Below are 20805 nucleotides of genomic sequence, written 5' to 3'. Positions count from 1 at the left end.
ACTTGTGTAGCACGAGTTCCTTGGGCTGCTGGGACAGGGGCAGAGTTCTGAGCAAGGGTAACCAACACCCCACCAAACTGGCCCAAGCAGCCCCCGAGCCTCACCTCATTTGTCAAACCTACTGGAGAGCAGCAGTTTCTGACCTTCAGAAGCAGAGTTTAGGGTGTCTTTCCTCTTTGAATTAGTGTTTCCTGAAGTGCTGATTCACTGCAGGAAGGAGCAAGCCATACAGTGAGAACAGGAGGAGAATTCATAACAGCTGGGTCAGAAAAGGGAGATAAAGCTTCAATTAATTTAAAGGCATAATCCTTATTTGCCCTGCAAACTTCCATGTGAGGGGGTATAATTGCAAGACTGAATTGTCTGTTAGCAAATTTGTCTTCTCAAATATGAAGTTGATTAAATTACTGTAAGTAACACAATAATGTATGTCTGATAGATATTTATACTCCAGGAAACAGAAATGTTATTTTCCAGGTTATCCTGCTAAAAAATAGCAAGGTAGATACTGAATGGCTCTACACATTCTGGCTGTAAGCATTTCATTCTGACAGCATGGCAAGTTACATGACTAGACTGCTCTCTCCTTTTTTTTTTTTTCCCTGTGACATTGAAATTCCACAAATGGCATCTTGCATCAGCGTTACATCATATTAAGTATAATGCAATATTATGAGTCATTGTTATAAATCATGGGCACAGACTGCATTAGAAGGCTTTTGCCTTCAAGAGCACATCAAGGTGGATTTTTATTCAGCATTTCTCTTTGGAGGCATGTGTAGGTACACTAACTTTGCAATGTCTCTCCATCCTCTGCATCAGGAGCATTTCAGATTTCCCCTTCCGCTCTGAGGCTCCTGGGGGATGTTGAGGACATGCCTGACAGAGCTGCTGCCAACAGCAAGCAAAGCTGGGAGCACCAGGAGGTGTTCCTGAAATGGATTGTGCAGGGATCACAATAGACTGGCGTGTTTAATGTTTTATCCTGTAAAACACTGCAGCAATGCTGCAGTGACACGGTGGCATTTGGAAAGCAGCGAGCTCAGGGCTTCTCCCAAGCTGTCCTGGAAAGCCACACTTGTGGGACTCTTTACTTGCTGCTTCTCTTACCTCAGGAGGACATTGCTGCCATGAGATTTCCTGAACATGTTCCTCTTCTTGTGTGGTGTGCAATACCACTGCAATTAACTCTAGGGGACAGCTATTTCTACCTCTCTCCAAATACCCTTTTCTTTAACTACCCTTTCAGTTGTGTTCTGTGCTCACTACCAGCAGCAGCACAGAACACAACTTCCTGCAGATGAGCGACTTAAAAAGCTGTGAGCATCACGTTAGGAAAGAGACAGGGCTGATAAAAGAGGATAAAACAAAATAACATTTGTATTTTTCTGAATATAGGCCTGAAATTCTGGAGATTTAATAGTTCTGCCAGAGATAAATCTTAAAGCACATGAAAACATGCAGCTTGTGGGCTTGCAGTCCCACTGGAGTGGCCCTGCCTGGGGAAGACCAGTCTTGCAGAGGGATCCCAGCATTCCAGCTGCTCCTGATAGGAGCTCTGCTCCCAGAAGATGCCCAGGGATGCTGGTCTGCCTGGCAGGCACAGTGCTAGCTGGGCACAGCTCTGTGCCAGGGAGACACAGAGACACAGGGGAGCCGGGAGATTCCTTCCAGAGGGATGTGGCTGCTGTAAGCCAGCCCTGAGCAGTGCCTGCACACAGCCCAGCTGGCTGGGAGAGCCACACCGTGCCCGCTGCTCCCAGCCCATAGCAGGAACGGCTCTGATGGCACACACCAGAATAAAGCTCCAGTGTCTGGAGCTGCTCACAATTGCTGAAGACTCCAGAGAGTCTCAGAGAGCAGCTTCAAGCCAAGCAGGACTGGGAGAGAGAGGCTGCCCTGACACTCCTGGCACCAGCAATGAAGGGATATTGGAGTACCAGCAGCTCCATGTTTCCTGGAGGCCAGGATTTAGCAGTGCCTTTGCAATTGCACTTCACAGTTTCCAATGTGTTTTTGTTTGTGGTGGGATTTTTTGTTTTGGTTTGGTTTTTAGTTTGGTTTGGTTTGGTTTTTCTGGCATGGGCACAGAAATGTTCCTCATTTTCCTTTTCAGAAACTCCTATTCTTAATGTTAGAGATGCCCCTCAAACACTCATCTGAAAGGTTCCCCTTGTTGATAGTGACAGTGACAATTCTGCCAGATCCCACTGTCACTGTCAGAGCTGTGACAGGGGAGGTTGGCAGATCTTGACCTACAGCCTGGCCATGGCACTGCTGTGCTGGAGACAACCATGCCCAAAACATCCTGCCAACTATCCTCAGCCAGGACAACCACGACACTTCCACTCACAGAGAAGCAGTATTAATAGCTAAAAAATTGGCTCCACTGCTATAATGTCACATAAAGCTAGGAAATCTGGTGCTGGGTGCAGCAGATATGCCTGTGTAGGGTGTCCTAGGAGCTTTCCTGGTACAATATTCTGCCTAGACTAAAATCAGGCAGACAGAGAATGCTGAGGAGAAGGTTTGCACGCAAGGCTTGTGCCTCACTGTGACGAGACAGAATCTCTAGATGTATCTTCTAGCAAATCTCTGATGTGGCTGTGGAGGCAAAGGAGAGTGTCCACCCAATGCCCTGGACCCAGTTCTGTTTATCCAAGGTACACCCAGGGCTCAGTCCCTGCCTTCCCTCCGAGCACTCCGGCCCCAGGGCCTGGCACCCCAGCTGTACTTCAGTGCAATTAGAAAAGGAGCCTTAAATGCCACCAAGTCTGTCCTGTCTGTCCAAGGCTCTGCCACCCCATGTTGGCTGGGGCAGCAGGATTCCCAGAAATGCCAAGCCCTGAGTTTGGAGTAAATCCAGCTCACTGAATGGGAAAGCTGCCATTGAGGCTGGTGGGACCACAGGGCACAGCTGAGTGCTTCCAAAATCCCATCCAGCTCCATCCCAATGCTCTGCGGGGCACCCTCCTAGGTGTGAAAAGAAATACACATCCCTAGCAGCCTTAGAGCATTTTGTTTGTGTTTGAAAGGATCAAAGCACTATTTATGGCTTTCCTACTTTTTAGATAATAGTCTTAAAGCAAGTCTGAGCTGGACAGACAAGCTCTGCATCTTCTCAACAGCCCAGAGTAAAGATAAAGGAAGTATTAATGTTGGTCTAAATTATGAGAGGGAATTGGACTGCACAAGAACTGCAATCCACAAAAATGAATTTTCATTCCACTTGTCCTCCACTTTCAGCTAATCAGAAATGGTGATACATGGTCCTACTTGTATTTTGGCTTTCAGCTCCCTCCTATATCTCATGTGGTTGAAGACTGAATTCCTGATTTACACTGGAGATTAGGGAATGATAAATGCTATCACTCGCCTGCAGTCACAGTTTTAGAGGATTCTGGCATTATGAGCAAAACATGCATTGCATGTGTGTGATTACTGGAGCTGACAGTCTGTCATGCTGCTGACAGAGCTGGGACTGAGGGCCAGCCTCTCTTCATAAATAACAGAGATCTCAAATTCCAAATTTAATAGCGGGCACCTTTTATAATGGCAATAATCAGATGCTTGCTTTGGTGATTAATTTGTTCAGCAAAGCCACTGGCTGGGTCACAGGTTCTGGACAATTTCTGATTTAATCTGGCCTTTCTCTTTGGACAGTTAGCAGCACTTCCCATAGGACCATGCTTGTCATTCAGTGCTCAGAGGGGAATATCAGCTAGACGAAAATAGGTGTGTGTAGATTATTCACTTCTCCCAGGGTTTTCAGGACCTTTGGAGCCTTGATAGAGTCTTTGGTGTCTCTACTGTTGCAGAACTAAACAAACATCAATGATTTGAAGCATATGCAGCTTTCACAGAGCACATCATCCCACAGCAGATTCCTGCTGTGTTTGCGTGCTGTAAAACTTATCCTGGTCATGGAAAAAAATGAAGGAGTTGGAACAAGATGAGTTTCAAGGTTTCTTCCAGACATTCTGTAACTCTATGAAAAGTTGCAAGAAAAAAACCAGCACCTGTTAACCTTAACTGTGACCTTAACAGGACAGCTTGGCTGTCCTGCCTTGTATTATTTTTGTTAACCTGTGCTCCTTGATGTTTTGCTGAGATCAGAATCCAAGATTTTTGAGCTTCATACCTGAATTTTGGCCTCTTTTTGAAAAAAATTCAGAAATATTGATTGAGAACTGTTCTGTTTCTTCCAGTTGGCATTTGTCACACTGGAAATTCAGGTTTCCAAACACAAGACTTACTTCCTTGCCCATTATTGGGATCTTCCATATCCACCTTTTAGCAAAACTCAAAGAAGATTGGTATTGGCCAAGTCAGCAGGAAACCAATGGTTAGGCCAGTTCACTGAGACCACTTTTAATGCAGAAATAGGCTGTGGTTATATATGAAGTGCATGCCAAAATCTGGTGGAGATCTCCCACTGTGCAGCCTCATTCACTAAATCTCTGACAAATTAAACCTAAGACTCGGATGTGGGGCAGGATCTCTACTCCAATGCTGTGTGAAACTGGAATCCTCTGCAGCAACAGCCCGGACCTCCTGAGCCTGAGCTGAAAGTATCTCCAGGAATGTTTCCAAGAGCCTCAGTGATGAGTCAGGACCATGAACTCAGTTACCTGAGCTAGAGCTGTAACTCAAAAGAGGTTTTGGTGAAACTGAAAGTTGAACCAAGGTTTGGTTCAAACCTTGTCATTAGCACGTGGTGGCAGAAAACTCTGAGCTCATGAAGGCCTTATTTCACCAAGAGAAATAATTGCCAGCATGTGCTGTACAAATGGAACAGACTTTTGCTTTAATGGAAAGAGTTTCCAGGTATTTTGAAGTAAACAATTAAAAAAATCAATGAACAAAGAACAACCTTTTAGTCCAAGGACACAAGCCTGTTGGTACTGGAAGGATGCAGAACTGAGCTATGGAAGGACAGAAAGGTTTCAAGGAACTGCAGGGAGGATGTTTGTCTCTCATGCCCAGTTAGTGGCAGAAGGCAGTGGGATTAATTTGAATTAGTGCTGGTTATTGAAACCAGCCCATGCCTTCTGGTACTTTAAAGTGAGCTGCACCTAAAGGGTGTCCCTGGGCCAAGCAGCAGGAATGTCATGGCATGGGCTGTAACCCAGATCTGAGCCAGCTCCATCCTGGAGCTCCAGCCAGGCTCCTGTGGGAGCGGGCTGGTGGCCTGCACTGAGGGAACCAGCCTTGTCTACAGCGTTCCAGATCCTCTACCAAAAATGAGCCCACACACAGTTAGGGGACAGCACCATGAGCCAGAGCTGCTCCCCCAGCGTGGATAAATCCTGCAGGCGCAGAACAATTCACCATCGAGAGGGCACAACAGCCTGTGAATAAAGAAGTGCAACAAGGAGTCAAGAGAATGTGTCCAAAACACTTGGATTAAGACTTCACAGAAGTTTCTTCAATATATCTATATTTTGTCATATTTAGTTGAAATTACTTTGAAATTTCCAGTGGGAAATGAGAAGGCAGAAGGAAGACAGACACCAAGTGAGTGCTTGGGCTTTGCTTTCCCAGGGATCAGCCTGAGAAGTCTGCTTTGCTATATGAAGAGCAAATTTAGACTGGAAAGTGTAGTCAAACTCCTAAAATATTTTCTAGAAAATTGTAGATTTGAATAACTGTGCTAAGGAATATCTTAGCATTAAGATATTTGTTTAATTTAATGCAGCAGACTGCCTCTTTATATTAAGGTATCCTTTAATGAGAGATTTATAAAATTGAGATCAGATTAATACACTAAAGGTGCACTACAGACTTGCATGGTTTCTTTAGCTGATGGTTCATATACTGGTGGAACTGGTGTTTAGCTCTGTTAACAGGCATCCTGTGGCCTTCTGAACTGGAGACCTGGAGCAACTGGTTAAGCCTTTGTTAAAAACATCCATCTCAAGGTGAAGACTCACTTGTGCATGGCTTATAAAGAGGAACCATCAATGGCATTGTAGGCTGCTGCTGCTGCTGCTGCTGAACTGGTGTAAGTGGTGAGCAGGTACATCAGTTCAGAAAAAGCAGCAGCACTGGGTGGTGTGAGGGTGAGCTGGCCCAGGGGAACCCTATCCATCCACACAGCACACCACTTCAAGAGTGAATTCTGTCAGCATATGATTGCTTTGTAAGACAAAAGCTTCAGCTATGGCTCAAATGGGTAGAATTGCAGAATCACAGGATCATTGGGGTTGGAAAGGACATTAAAGCCATCCAGTCTCAGCCTGGCCTTGGACATTTCCAGGGATCCAGGGGCAGCCACAGCTTCCCTGGGCAGCCTGTGCTTAGGCTGCACTCAGCATTGCAGATAAATTTAGGAAATTCCATTTTCTTCTCCATTGGAGCAAGTTTTCATTGAGAACAGGCCAGAAGATCCCTGTTAAAATTCTTGGCCTGGGTCGGGCTGTGCTGCTCTTGGCAGCTGTGGGGCTGCAGAGAGGGGCTCTGCTGGTAGGATCTTTGATAAGTGGGAGCTATTTGAAAATGTGGAAGTGTGGACCTATTGTCCCAACTGCAGCAGGAGGGGGAAAGCACTTATGGATCAAACTTAATTAGAAAGTCATCTTTGTAATATTACAATTAACACCAAAATCATGTTACTTTATGATAACATGAGTATTTTGAATTGTAAACACAAAATGTGTGGAAGTCTGTTCACAATATACACTCTGTCATTGTGATCCAGCTTCTGCTTTCCAATTACTAACATAATTGTTATTATCTGGAGCAATAATGAGACATTTCTTTTAAACTGGCAGGAATGGCTCTCACGTCCCTGGGCAGCTGTTGCTTGAAGCGCCAGCCTGGTGAGATCCCACCCAGGGTACAACCATCCATGGCAATGGGCTTGGAGCCTCTGCCACAGCCCAGGTCATGGTATCCCTGGAGAATAGTGGGGCTGGGAGTGGGAAGGAATGGGAGTGGGTGTGAGGTAGCTCAGGTGCTCTTCCCAGATCAACAAATGGCAGGTGGGCAGAGCAGGATATGAGTGCCTCTCCAGTGCCATTTACTGAGCTGTGAACAGTGCTAGGACTGAAGTTTAAATATGTCTCTCTGTATCAAATACAAGCATAGCTCATGTTTTGTTCTAGACCAAAGGAGTTAATGAAGAAGTTGAGCTAAGAAACATTGTGTTTTTATAAAGGCAGTACTACAAAATTGATGAGAATTACTTTGACATTACTTAAAAAGGTTGATAGAAAGGAAAAACATCCTTTTCAATTAAAATTACTGTCTTGGAGAACTAAAATTTATAGACATTTTTCAGCATGATGAATAATGTTCTCTGTAGTATCATCTGGTGGGTACCCTAGGGTTAACTCTCACAGTTTGGTATGCAATCAAATGAACCTATAATTAACTGTGTGTGGCTATTGGTTGGAAATGTTTGGAAGCAATATGAAGTGATAATATTCTGGAGCTCATGTTCCTGCCAGTACCTGGCTTTGTTAGTTTAACACAAGAGGTGTTTCCTGATTACTTGTCTGGAACCAGCCAGGCTGCTCTCTTGGCTTCCATCACTCTTTGGAAACTTTTCTCTTGACAACTTGTGCATTTCTCAAAATGCTCTACCTGGTAGCTCCCAATGCTTTCTACACAATCCTCTACTGCCAGCACCACTTCATGGAGAGCTTCCCTCCGCTGGGGAGGGTCCAAAGGAAGGTAAATTTCAGTGGGAATGAGTCAGGGCTGGGTCATTCCTCTCCGCGTGCATCCACTGTGGCGAGGACAAATTCCAGTTGTGTCATTTCTTGCTTTCCCTGCATTGTTTTTATGTGCAGAATGACTCAGGCTCCATGACACTGCTGCCCACAGGGGCAGCACTGACGTCCCTGTCTGAATAACCCCAAGAGTTTAACTCATTGTGTACCCAAACTGAGGAGCATAATTAAATTGAGTTCCTCTTACCTGGGGGTGTTTCCCGTTTCTTCAAGAAGCATCATGCTAAAACATAAACTACAAGCACAATTTCCTTCTTAATGACATCTTTGTTCAGAAGTCCAGAGAACGGGTAAAGATCCCTGTCCCAAGATCAAAACACTCTGGATGTAGGATGCTGGAAGGATTGTATTGACTTTGAAGAGGTCAAGGTCAGCAGACATGGCTCAGCTTGGATTTAATTGACTTCACTATTCTGATCCATGCATTGACTGCAAGGATGAGCTTGTAGGGTGAAGCAGGGATTAAGGAAAATGATGTTTTTAACAATGGACATCCATGACATTTTTAATACGTAGCAAAATAAACACAGATCACTATTTTAGAGAATCCTGATTGGAAGTATCAGCATTTTAGAGTGATTTTTAATTGATGACCAGAATGTAAAGAAGGTAGATATGACCTAAGAAGAAATGTTATGCGGATAGCATGTCAAAAGGCAGAAAAATTGCTGCCTCATTTTCTTTCTAAACTTAGTGTCATAGTGTCAGTGAGCACCATGCTGTTTCTTTATTTCCAAAATTCCTTGATCTTCCTCTTTTATTCACTTCTGGCATGAACCTTCTATCCAGTGTCTTTTTGGAAAGGAAGATAGGTACTGTGGAAAACTAATGTAGTGATAGGAAGGAAAGCTAGATAACATAGCCAACAACTCTATCTGTAATTCTGTGCCACCACCCCATTCCCAGCCTATTTCAGCTTCATCCTACAAAGTGCTCAGGTAGGCCAGACAACAAGACTGTTCAGTATTTCACAAGCTAAAATCCATCATGTTCACAGTGTCAGTTTTGCTTGGACAGCAGCAATAGTGATCCTAGATAAATTTTCCCTTAATCTCACAATCCCATTTCAGTAAGGGGCTAGGAAATCCCATTTTAATTTAATTATAGAATATAAAATCACATATTGAATGTCTTTAAGACAATTCAGATATATTCTAATAATAACAAGAAAAAGCACATTAAAAGAAACCAGATTTTTTTTCAGAACTATTTTTTCCAAGTTCCTTTTTATGACAGATCTTCAAACCTCCTACATGATGACACTTACTTGGCACTGCATTGATCCAGTCTAATCTAGGTGATAATGTGTCTCACAAGAGTTACTTTTCAAAAACAAGTAGTTTATCAAACCCATTCAGAGTTATGCTTTCAAATTATTTCCATTTTTTTCTGTTAAAATATTTGCCTTTCTTTTAAATAGACAGCCCCTCAGAACCAAAAGGCAAGTGGTGCTTCAGGCGGGTGTACCCAGGAGCCAGAGCAGCAGTGACCTCTCAATAAACTGCCAGGCCACCTTCCAAATATTGAGCCTTTGCCATCAGCAGCTGAGAAAGCACAAAGTGCCACACAGGACCCCCCCTTTCCCATCTCCTTCCAACAGATACTGGGAAAATGCTGCTCTCAGTCTCTGCCTTGATGTAAAACCTACCTAAGCATTAATTTGAGAATTTGTAGTTGAAATTTGTAGTTTTCTAACAGCATTTCCAGTGAAAAGGCGAGTGAGGAGGTTTTTCACTGAATGCACCACACAAAACACAGAAAACAGGAATTTTGTCCCAGCCACGTAACCCAACTCGAGGCTGCGGCTCCAGCTTGGGCATTAATTGTTTTTATTTGCATTTTAATGACCAAAGAAGATGAGAGTGTAGGTCCTTCCTGTCTGGGGAGAGCTGGAATGTGCTCGGAAGAGAGCTGAGAAGGAGAGGGGTCCCAGGGTCCTGCAGCTGTTATCAGATGCGATGGAGAAGGGACGGGGTGAGGGAAGAGAGGAGGAGAGGAGAGGAGAGGAGAGGAGAGGAGAGGAGAGGAGAGGAGAGGAGAGGAGAGGAGAGGAGAGGAGAGGAGAGGAGAGGAGAGGAGAGGAGAGGAGAGGAGAGGAGAGGAGAGGAGAGGAGAGGAGAGGAGAGGAGAGGAGAGGAGAGGAGAGGAGAGGAGAGGAGAGGAGAGGAGAGGAGAGGAGAGGAGAGGAGAGGAGAGGAGAGGAGAGGAGAGGAGAGGAGAGGAGAGGAGAGGAGAGGAGAGGAGAGGAGAGGAGAGGAGAGGAGAGGAGAGGAGAGGAGAGGAGAGGAGAGGAGAGGAGAGGAGAGGAGAGGAGAGGAGAGGAGAGGAGAGGAGAGGAGAGGAGAGGAGAGGAGAGGAGAGGAGAGGAGAGGAGAGGAGAGGAGAGGAGAGGAGAGGAGAGGAGAGGAGAGGAGAGGAGAGGAGAGGAGAGGAGAGGAGAGGAGAGGAGAGGAGAGGAGAGGAGAGGAGAGGAGAGGAGAGGAGAGGAGAGGAGAGGAGAGGAGAGGAGAGGAGAGGAGAGGAGAGGAGAGGAGAGGAGAGGAGAGGAGAGGAGAGGAGAGGAGAGGAGAGGAGAGGAGAGGAGAGGAGAGGAGAGGAGAGGAGAGGAGAGGAGAGGAGAGGAGAGGAGACACCTGGGGAGACGAGGCAGGAGGGCCTGACCCCACGGGCACAGGGGATTTTGGAGGTGTCACTCCTCTCAAACCCCTACAGATGCTGAGCTGTCAGCATCAGAGGCTGCCACATCATGCCCACTACCTCTGCAGGCAGGACCCTGATGGAGGCAAACACAAACTTCGGAGGCTCATTTGACTTTCATAAAGCGTGATCAGGTTTGCAGAGCAGCCGGAGAGCTCCTGAGGGCTGGGCAAGCTCAGAGCCTGAGCCATATGCACGGGATCCCCTTGCACAGTTACTCTGTGAAACCAAGAAGGCTTGGGCAGAAGTTTATCCCAAGAGCAGATCAGGTGTTCTCCTAGAAGGACCCCTCAGTGCCAGAAAGCTGAGGAAGAATCTGAATTCTCAGGACTAATTTCTTCATGGCAGGCGTTGTTAAACATCTGCAGGGGCTGCCCAGGGAGGTTTGGAGTCCCCATCCATGGAGGTGTCCAAGGACACCCTGGATGTGGCACTCAGGGCTCTGGGCTGGTGACGAGGTGGGGATCAAACACAGCTTGGACTGGATGGTGTGGGAGGGCTTTCCCCCCCTGAGTATGTCTGTGGCCCTGAGGTATTGTCACACCTTGTTTTACTTCACAGAGCAGCTCCTACAGCTTGAAAAAAGGCAAGGGCCAGGTCTAATGTTTGAGAAGAGCATTAATTAGGTTGTGTGAGAATTCATCTCATTAAATATCACCTTTTGAAACCAGTTATGTCCTTTGTGTCCCAAGTTCAGCTATTCTTCAAAAATAGCAACTATAAAAGCATTCTGTGAAATTTACTTTCTGGACCCAGAAGTGGTGATAAATTGATTTAGCCTACAGCAAGTCACAGAGGTTATCAGAAGTATAAGAAAAATATGCAGGAGAAAATATTTTTTGCTGCATTCCTTTCAGCTTTTACTGGTCCTGGTCTCGTTCATTTGCTATTCTGCACAGTGTTAGGCAGTGACTGAAGGGCACCAGCTCTGTGATTTAAGCAACACAACTTGCCCAGGGAGAGAGGATCTCATCTCATTCTGTTTGCATGTTCTTGGCAGCATTGTGTGAGCACTGTGACCATGCAGAAAGTCCAACTAATATTTGTTCTTTACTTCGTTGACATACTGGGGAAACAGAAGCTGCATTTCAAAAATAATTCCAGTATATGATCAATTTTTTATAAAGATGAAGTAAAGGGCAAGTATCAGGCAGAAAGTACAAAAATAAATATGAAACCCTATAAAGGGCATACAAGCAATTAAAGGAATCTCCTGCTTTGGGTGGCACAGAGAAAGGTCAGAAATAGGACAAAAAAGATTGAACTTACGAGAGTATAAAATTTCTGGAGCCTTCATTTTTCAGGGTGTCATACTTCAAATCTGGAGAAAGTTTTTCTGCTCTTTAAAACAGGATATCCCTTAGAGAAGGTAGATGGTGGTGTTGGGAAATCCCACCCAGCTGTGGTGTTTGCAGCAAGGTGTCAGTTATCAGAATGCTCTTGGCTCCCTGCATAACCAGCCTGCAGACCAGCAGGTTGCCTGAGCTTCCTGTGACACCTATCCCAAGGAAAGTGCAAAGGTGGTTTGATTGATGTAGGTCACGTGCTGCGGTGATTCCCTGCTCATTTTTTATTTAAAACACAAAAATTCTTGTCTTGAGAAAAAGGGTTCAGCCTGCCTGGGGTAGCAGGATTTCTGGGGTAGTCACAGCCCGCGGTGTTCAGGAGCAAAGTTGTTTGATACTGACTTCAGATATTCTTTTGCACAGATTTACTTATCAAAAACATGCGAAAAAAAACATCTTTTGGCTGTGCTTAATAAGTTCTTTATAAGATGTTCAAGTGAGGTATCAAAGCCTGTCTGGAATGAGTCACTCTGTGGGACACAATCCTTCCCAAGTTCATCCCAGTCAGTTTGCCAGAGGAGACAGTGCAAAATGTGCTCCTACACAAGACATCTGACAGCAGCTCTCTGTATATAATTAGTGGCCATCCACTGACGGGAATATTTTCCACCTTTTCTGTTTAAGTACGCCTTTGCTAATTTTAAACTTGCATTTGAGTGGCTTTTATGCAGTTTCTCACATTTCTTAAAGATCCCATAGGATTTGTCTCTGACAGCAAGGTTTCTTTTTTTGTGGTCTCTCTTGTTCTTTTTTTTTTCCAATCAAAAAGCACCAGGTATTACTTGTACTGCCATCAGATTTCAGAGCTTTGGAAATCTGAACAGTCCTGCAAGTTACTTAAACAGTAGCATCCTTTTGAGATTAATCTCCCACTTGGATAAAACAAGTGGCAGACATTTCCTAATAACTTGAAGAGACATAGTCCTTTTGCTGTCCGTCCATTCAGTGCTACACATCCAGCCAGTACCCTTTCCAATTCCTGGTCTCACTCTACACATGATTTGGTTCGTATGTTATTTTGTTGAAAGGCTAAATAAGACATGGGTTTGTTTTATTAGCTTAAAACATCCTTTCTATTAAATGAATCTTTCTGATGTATCTCAACGTTAGTCCCAAAGTTTGAGGAGCTTTGTCTTATTTAAGGAGCTACAATTGCCTCTGTAATAATATAAATCATCAATCCTCACCTTCCACCAGCTGAAAGGGGCATCTCCCCATGGCCCTCCCTAGCCCACAGAAATGTTGTGGCCTCTCTCCAAGCCCTGCCATGTTCTTCTCTGGAGTGAAAATCTCACTCATTTTGCCAATACTTACACTTTCCTTGACCTTTAGTGAAGGTGTGTGTGCAGACATCTGCAGGAGACAGGAGTTTCCTGACCCAGGTGATCTGATGTCAGGCAAAATTAGGCAAGACCATGGCCTTGCTGAGCAGGAGTCAGTATCTCACTAATTGCCTGCGCTGCAGATGCAGCCTGGGGCCGGGGATATTCTGCTGCAGCACTGCAGGGTGCCTGGCTGGGCACTGACCCTGTTCCCATGGGAGTCCTGCTGGAGGGGGGATGATCTTCAGACTTGAGATGTAGGTCCTTCAGCACAGCTTTGGCATCAAGGGCTGCAGAGCTCTGGCTGAGCTGGGACTGGACATTCCCTGACCCCATGTGTGGGGTCCTTGGGGAACTCAGCTGCTTTGGTGCTGGGAGCCCAGGACACACCAGGAGTGACTTGGGGCAGATTCCGGGCTGAGAAAAGCCCTGTGTGGGTGTGAGTGCTGTGTCTCAGCATGCCAGGCACAGAACCAGCTCTCCGTGAGCCCTCCAGAAGGGTGGGACAGCCAGGAGCCCTGGCTGAGCCTGCCCCACCAGCCTCCAGGGCCATGGAGCTGGAACTGCCCCACCAGGCTCCAGGGCTGCTGCTGCCACCCTCCCATGGCCAACCCCAGACATTCCCTGCAAAGCTAAAGGGGGAGAGCAAACACCTTGTGTTCCCAACAGCAGTGCCCCAAGGTGCTGCATCTGGAGATAACATCAGCAGCCAGAGCCAGCCCAGCTCTCCCCACACAAACTATTTCCCAGAGGCAAACGGCAAAGGGAGATAGAGGGAGAAACAAGTACTGACAGTTTGCTGTAGGAGCTCAAAGAAAAAGTGGACAAAGCTAAAAGAACTCCAGCTCTTTGTCTGCATTTAATACATTTTAGGAAAAGTCAGTCTGTTACACACCTAAAGTTTAAATCTGATGTAAAAAGTATGAGCTGCTGGATAATTCCTTCAAAGAAATCCTGAAATAAAAGGTGAAGAATACTTTCTGATTTTAACACAGACCAAGTTTTTAAGGGAAGGGCGCTGCTTTTGGCTCACAGAAACCAAGGAAAAGACTGTGGTCTGCTGTCCCTACCCAAAGAATCCCATATTACAGGCACTGATTCATCAGTGGGTACTGGAATAATACAATAGTAATAAAATACCACAATCCACATATTTTAATGTAAAACAAATAGTCCAAGCACCTGCTATCAGAGTACAACAGAACCATAAATCACCACTGAAGGGTTTGCTTTTGCTGAGGCCAGACAGTTCAAGTTCCACGTAGCCTAATTTCTACAGGCTGTGGAGCTAATTCAGCCTTGCTGAATTTGCAGGACACGGCCCTGAAAGCCCAGAGAGGAGGATGGATTTGTGTGCAAGAACAGAAGCAACAAAAGGGGTTGTGAGGCACAGGGGGAGAGGCTGGGCTAGAGGAGGCAGGTCTGGAGGGGACAGCTCAGCTGCAGAGGGCAGGGGACAGAAATGAGGCAGATGTGCCAGAGAGATTCCAGCACGGAGTTTGGAACCTCTGGCACCTCTGACAAGTGCAGAGAGAAAGGGAGAGGGAGCCAGTAAACCTTAGGAAAATACAGAAACAATAAATGGGAGAGAGAACAATTAAGCAGAACTTTCTTATCCCTCTGCTACTTCCCATCCCCTTCCAGGTGTTTTGGGACCTCTAGGAAGGACCCCTGGCACTGGGGCTCAGCTGGTGTTGCTCAAACTTCTGTTGAGGCAAAAGCAGCCCTTTTAACCCTGAGAGCAGGGCTTGGCTGTGTCTGGGGCCAGGACAGAGCCCCCATCCCCCAGAGGCTGCTGGCTCTAAACGGGATGGTAAGGAAATAAACCAAAAAACCAAAAAGCAATTTAGGCTACTTAACTACACTGCAGGGTAAAAACTCTGCCTGGATAGAAGGCACGTGATGTGTTTTGTGTTAATGTTCCAGGCCGGTTGGGTGGATTCCCATGGCAGATTGGAAATATTTTGTTGCGAGTTTGAACATGGTACCAGGATGTAAGGCCAACCCCCTGTACAAGAGCAGTGATTGAATTAGGGCCCAGAAATGTATCCCTGGCTAGTTTCAATTTCAAACAAGAGAGCTTTTAAAAAGGTACAAATGAGGCTAAAGGAATTTATGTTATTTTTCCGGTTTCTGTGCTATAACTCCTTTCCCATCTCCTCATCTATCTTCCAAGTGTCCTGCCTTATGAATGAGTGAGCAATAAAAGAACTATGCAGTGGCTGAGAGAGAAACTCAAGATAACAAGATAAAGCCAAAGCTTGGGCAGAAGTTAAGATGTAGATCAGAAGATGGAATTTTCTCACATCTGAATTTTAGGGCAGTCATTAGATAGTTTGCATGAGAAGCTGCTTTAAAAGCAGTAGCACAAAATGTGACCTAGCATATGCTGAGTTCACTTGTGTCAAAGACGTGGACCTGTGCTTTTGGGGGTTGTGATCCTGTCTTCACACCACATGTGCTGACAATCTGCTCATAGACTAAAATAAAAATAAAGCTATTTCATAGAATCAAAAAGTCACAGAAGCAAGGAATGGCTTGCATAGGAAGAGATCTTAAAGTTCATCTAATTCTAACCCTTGTTCTGTGGGCAGGGACACCTTCCTCGAGGTCAGTGCTCTGTCCTTGCCACCCCCAGCTCACACTGAGGTTTTAGGCTCGAGGTCCCACAAATGTCCAGCCTAGGAGCTGGACTTGGCTCCTTCAGTGCAGTCTGCTGTTTTCTGCTGAAAACAGCCAGTGACAGTGTCTGCTGTTTCCAAACAGCCCAAACTGAAGGGAGAGGCTGTAACAAAGGGTTAATTCCAATTTCCATATCACTGACTGCTGCCCAGGTTTGGAGCTGCATGGATCAGCTGGGTTTTCTCAGGGGAAAAATGATGTGACCACTCCCTGAGCCCTGATAATCCTTCTGACTGGGCTTTCCAGTGCTGGGCTCTGCCAGGTTAGGAGAGTTTCATCATCAAAATTATTGTGGCCTCTTTCAAGTAAAAGACAGTGGGAAATTAATTGCTTGAATTAGATGTGTTTGCTTGCGTTATCCACAAGGTCACTGCTGCTTGGGGTCAGCTGCAGGGCCCAGGACACAGAGCAGGGACTAAGCTGGACTCCAGTTTTATTTGGCAAAGACTGGGCTGGTAAACAGCAGGAGAAGATACAGGGACAGAATTTCAGGGGATGTGAAGCGGAAGGGAAGATGAGGCTTGTTAACTTCAAAAGGAAAGTGTTGGGCACTGGGCAATCATGTTGAAGAAAAGCTGTGCCTGAGGAGGGTCCCATTCGAGCTTTGGTCCCTTGGCTGTGGAGTTAAGCAGAGTTATCCTGCCTGCTGAACTCGCAGTGCAGAAGGGGAATCAGCTCTACAGGCAGAACTGTGTCATACTGATGAGCACTTGCTGCCTGGGACAGCAGCGTGGCCTGTGCGTGGCGGCAGCTCCCGCTGCAGAAGTGTCACCCAGCGTCCATCTAACAGCCCTGCTATTAATGCATCCTTCTTTGTTCTTCTAACCACAGATCCTGGAGGAAAACATGAAGTTAGAGTGCAAGTGCCACGGGGTCTCGGGGTCCTGCACCACTAAAACCTGCTGGACAACGCTGCCCAAGTTCCGGGAGCTGGGCTACATCCTCAAGGACAAGTACAACGAGGCCGTGCAGGTGGAGCCCGTCAGGGCCAGCCGCAACAAGCGCCCCACCTTCCTCAAGATCAAGAAGCCCCTTTCCTACCGCAAACCCATGGACACAGACCTGGTGTACATCGAGAAATCCCCCAACTACTGCGAGGAGGACCCGGTGACGGGCAGCGTGGGCACGCAAGGCAGGATGTGCAACAAGACAGCGCAGCAATCCAACGGCTGTGACCTGATGTGCTGCGGCCGCGGCTACAACACCCACCAGTACTCCAGGGTGTGGCAGTGCAACTGCAAGTTCCACTGGTGCTGCTACGTGAAATGCAACACGTGCAGCGAGAGGACAGAGGTGTACACCTGTAAGTGAGCACCTGCCCCGGCGCTCCCCGGCCCGGATACTTTTGCACATGCACTCGACGTAGCTGAGCGGAACTGCAGGAAGAGCTGCTCTCCTAAAGAGATGCTCACCAACGGAGCCCCCTCTTCTCTCCTCACGTTTTGTTGCTTGTGTGGATGCACATTTCAGACTCTTATAAAGTCAGCCAAGAAACAAAAACAAGCAAACCCCACCCCAGGCCACCAGAGACATGAAAGGGAGAGAAAAGGATCATCTCAGTGAGCCTGTCCCGCGGGAGGAAGGAGCACTGGCTGCCCTGTGGAAAGACACCGGCCAGGGAGGGATCTCTGAGTGTGGCAACGAACTCTTGGTTTGGAAAAGGGATGGTCAAACACCTCTGTGTACGAGGAGCAGGGAGGGGTAGGGTAGGGGAGAAATCCCTACAAAAGGGCTTTGCACAGGACGGGATGGACAGAGCTTCCCCGTGAGTTGCCCGTGGGAGTGTGGATAACACAGATTTAGGCTGTCACACTCGTGAAAAGCTTCTACTGATCTTGCCCATCTTTCCATTTTACAGCACTTGCTGCAGCAAGAAGAACTGTGGAAGGGTTCTGTAGACACTGCTTTATCTGCCTTTCTCGTGTGTGTGTGAGCTGCAGATTTTAGCACAGGGATTTGGGACACATGGGCATAATAATAACAATATTTAACAATTTATTCAGATAAAACTAATGTTAATTTATTTAATTAAAAGAAGAACTTTACCAACCTTTATGGAACTATTCTGCAATTAAAGTAGATAGCTGGCTTTCTTTGTGGAATAATTTTGTAGGATCAGCAAGAAAACACTGGAGTTGTACATATTATTCTTGACTAGGATATTTCTATTAGCTGGACTTGCAGGATATGTTCTACAGTAATGGATGTTTAAGGACAAAAGCTGGCATCTTTATATATATGTACATACACAAACACACTGTATTTTGGGGTTTTTGTTTGTTTGTTTCCTCCTGTTTGCTGCTAGTTGACTGGAACAAAAGTGGAGTGGTAGGGGTTAAAAATCTTTACCAGTTTTGCAGTTTTTTTTTTCCTTCGATTAAAGAAAGAAACACTAATAAAATCTTGTTTGGAATATGTCTAAAAATAAGAAAATCCAGACAAAATTCCATCTTTTGGAAAAAATCAACCATAGGATAAGAGAGTATATTTTGTAAGAGACTATTTTTATATAAATATTTTATTTATACTACGTCTGCTTGTTTAACCTGTACTTTTTCTCAAAACAGGCATACAATTTGTAATTCTTAGGCTATTTAAGAGAGAAAGGGTAATTAGTTTGTGAACACAACAGCAGCAAGCTGGATGCATTCAGCTGCAATTGGTGGATGTGTCAGAAAGCAGGATGAACTTTCTCTCCTGGCTCTTTTCCTGCAGCTTAGTTTGCAGAATATGCAAAACAAGAACAGGGTATGTAGCATCAATTTTGTCACATGGCTTGAATTCATTATTGGTATTAACTGGATGCTCATTTATCCCATTCAAGAAAAAAAAATCCGAATTAGCTTCCCACATGCGTCAGTCATTAAACTGTGGCGTTATGACTCGCAAATGTGCTGTGTGTGCTGTCAGTTAAACCTCTACTTTGTGCTGCTGTCAAATCTGATTCCCATCAGGGTAAGACTGTAGACTGTGACTGTAATAACTTGCATGACACACATCGTCTGATTCTCATAGATAGGATACAAAGCTTACTTTTTGTCCAGCTCCTTTTCCCAAAAGGCCAGAGCCCAAAAATACCAAAAAACATTGGACAAGTTTAAAGAGGCAAATTTAAAGACTACTCACTTGTTTTTCAGAGCCCAAGTAAGCTGTTTTGCATTCCCTTTGTGGTATTTCCTTTTTATCACTGCTAATTTCTTCATACATTTGAGTGGTAAATATTTCTCTGCATTTAGAATCGTTCTGTTCTTACTGCTTAACTCATTTGTGGTTGATAAAAAAACATGTCTAATTCTAACGTTGTTTTTCACTGGGTAAGAAACGTGGCCCAGTGTTACAGATAGTATTGCACATTGTCTGGGACAGATCAGGTTCTCTCCTCCTTCCAGGCTGCAGGATCTCCCCAGTTAATGAGGCATCAGTGATGGGAATGTGTCACTCACTCCCTGACAGCAGCAAGTGCCACCAGGGGTAGGTGAGACAGCTCTGTCCTGTGTGGACTGATCCTGCTCAGGCAAAACTCCCACCCAGCACTGTGAAAACAGAGAATTTCTGAGAAGGGAAACAGAAGCATCATAAAAGATGCTGCAAAGTTTGACAACCTATCTGTTAGGACTCATGTTTTAAATTAATCCTTTTATATATATTATTTAGGAACACAAGCCCATGCAGTACCTAATCCTAGCAATGTATATCAGGGGTTAATGCACAGTTGCTTTGCAGACCTGCCACTTAACACAAAATAGAATTTTTATTCAATTCAGGCACCAGAATGGGGTATCAAAATAAAGTTATTAATGTAATTTACTTTCAGTCTTATGACTTGTCAATTTTCATTGAGTCATTGATCTTAGTCCTCCTCAATTCCACACAACTATATTTAAAATGCAACCACATACAGCAGGGATGCTCATTAAAAATCTGTATCATGGTTAAATAATTCAGATCTAACATTTAATTTTGGAATCTCCCCCCCTCCCACCAGTTTGTACTGGGCTTTGATTTAGTGAATACCATATCATAGTTAAAACTGTGTTTTCCTCACTAATAAGAATTACTTTACAAACTATTACTTTTGCAGCATGTTTTTACCATAGGAAAGTAATGTGTAAAACTCCTGCTTCCTGTAAATTTCCATATGCAGTGATGTGCCATGTACAGCTAGCTGAATTATTATTGAAAGACAAATATCTTTAAACAGTTTTACTCACAATAATAAAAAACTGGATGCACAAGGAATTCAATTTGGTACACATTTTCCCTATATTTTATAATATTGCTGATGAGAAAATGGAGAAAAAAGAAAGGAAAAAAATATGTTGATTTGTTTAATAACTGGAATAACAGTTTGGGAACCATGAATTAAAGAAGAAGGAAAACCAAATGCCGCATTCAACTGGAAAGTATTTGGAAATTTGGCTGTGTCATCCAAAATAGGAGAAATCAGGCCCATCAGAATGTGCCATGAATGTGGAGTTAATTGGTCCTTTGCTAAATGGGCTTGAATGGCACGAAGAATAAACAGGAGAAGGGGGAAGATTTACGGGTTTGTGGATATTCCTCCCCCCACAACAGCTTGGTCTTTGTGCTCTGGGATAGAAGAACTCTGTTTTTACGTGGGGAAGGAGCTCACAATGGCACTGAAATGCACACAAATGCAGGACAATGTAGCCCCCAAAGGAAAATACATCTTTTCATGTGTGCTGCCAGGGCAGCGCTGGGCACAGGGACAGCCTGGACGGGGCAAAGGAAACACAGCCCAGGAGCAGGGGCAGGGAGAGCAGTGGGAAGCAGAAGGGAAAAAGCCTGCCTGCGAGCTGGGAAGCTGTTAATTGTGGAATCTCCCTTCCCCATCCCATAGTGGAACCCCAGTTTGTGGAAATGAAGATGTTCTGCCTCAGGATTCCCAAATAAGTTTGAAGGATTTTACCTCTCGGCCTTTCTAAAAAGACAACTAATCTGAATTCACTCAGCTTGATACTAGAAGCACTTACAGAAAACATGAATCAGTCTCAGTCCATT

General features: G+C 45.1%; 1 protein-coding gene across 1 annotated transcript in view; it reads left to right on the top strand.

Annotated features, from left to right (window-relative positions):
- The window catches only part of WNT7A (Wnt family member 7A), a 36157-nt gene extending 16135 nt beyond the window's left edge, over positions 1–20022 (top strand). The window contains exon 4 of the mRNA XM_002193303.7: positions 16615–20022. Within this exon, the coding sequence (XP_002193339.1) occupies positions 16615–17094 (480 nt within the window). The 3' untranslated portion in view covers positions 17095–20022. The remainder of the gene's footprint in view (positions 1–16614) is intronic.
- The last annotated feature ends 783 nt before the right edge of the window (positions 20023–20805 follow it).

Source organism: Taeniopygia guttata, chromosome 12 (assembly GCF_048771995.1).
Source record: "Taeniopygia guttata chromosome 12, bTaeGut7.mat, whole genome shotgun sequence".
In the NCBI taxonomy this organism is placed as follows: Eukaryota; Metazoa; Chordata; class Aves; order Passeriformes; family Estrildidae; genus Taeniopygia; species Taeniopygia guttata.
This window is presented reverse-complemented; position numbering and strand designations above follow the sequence as displayed.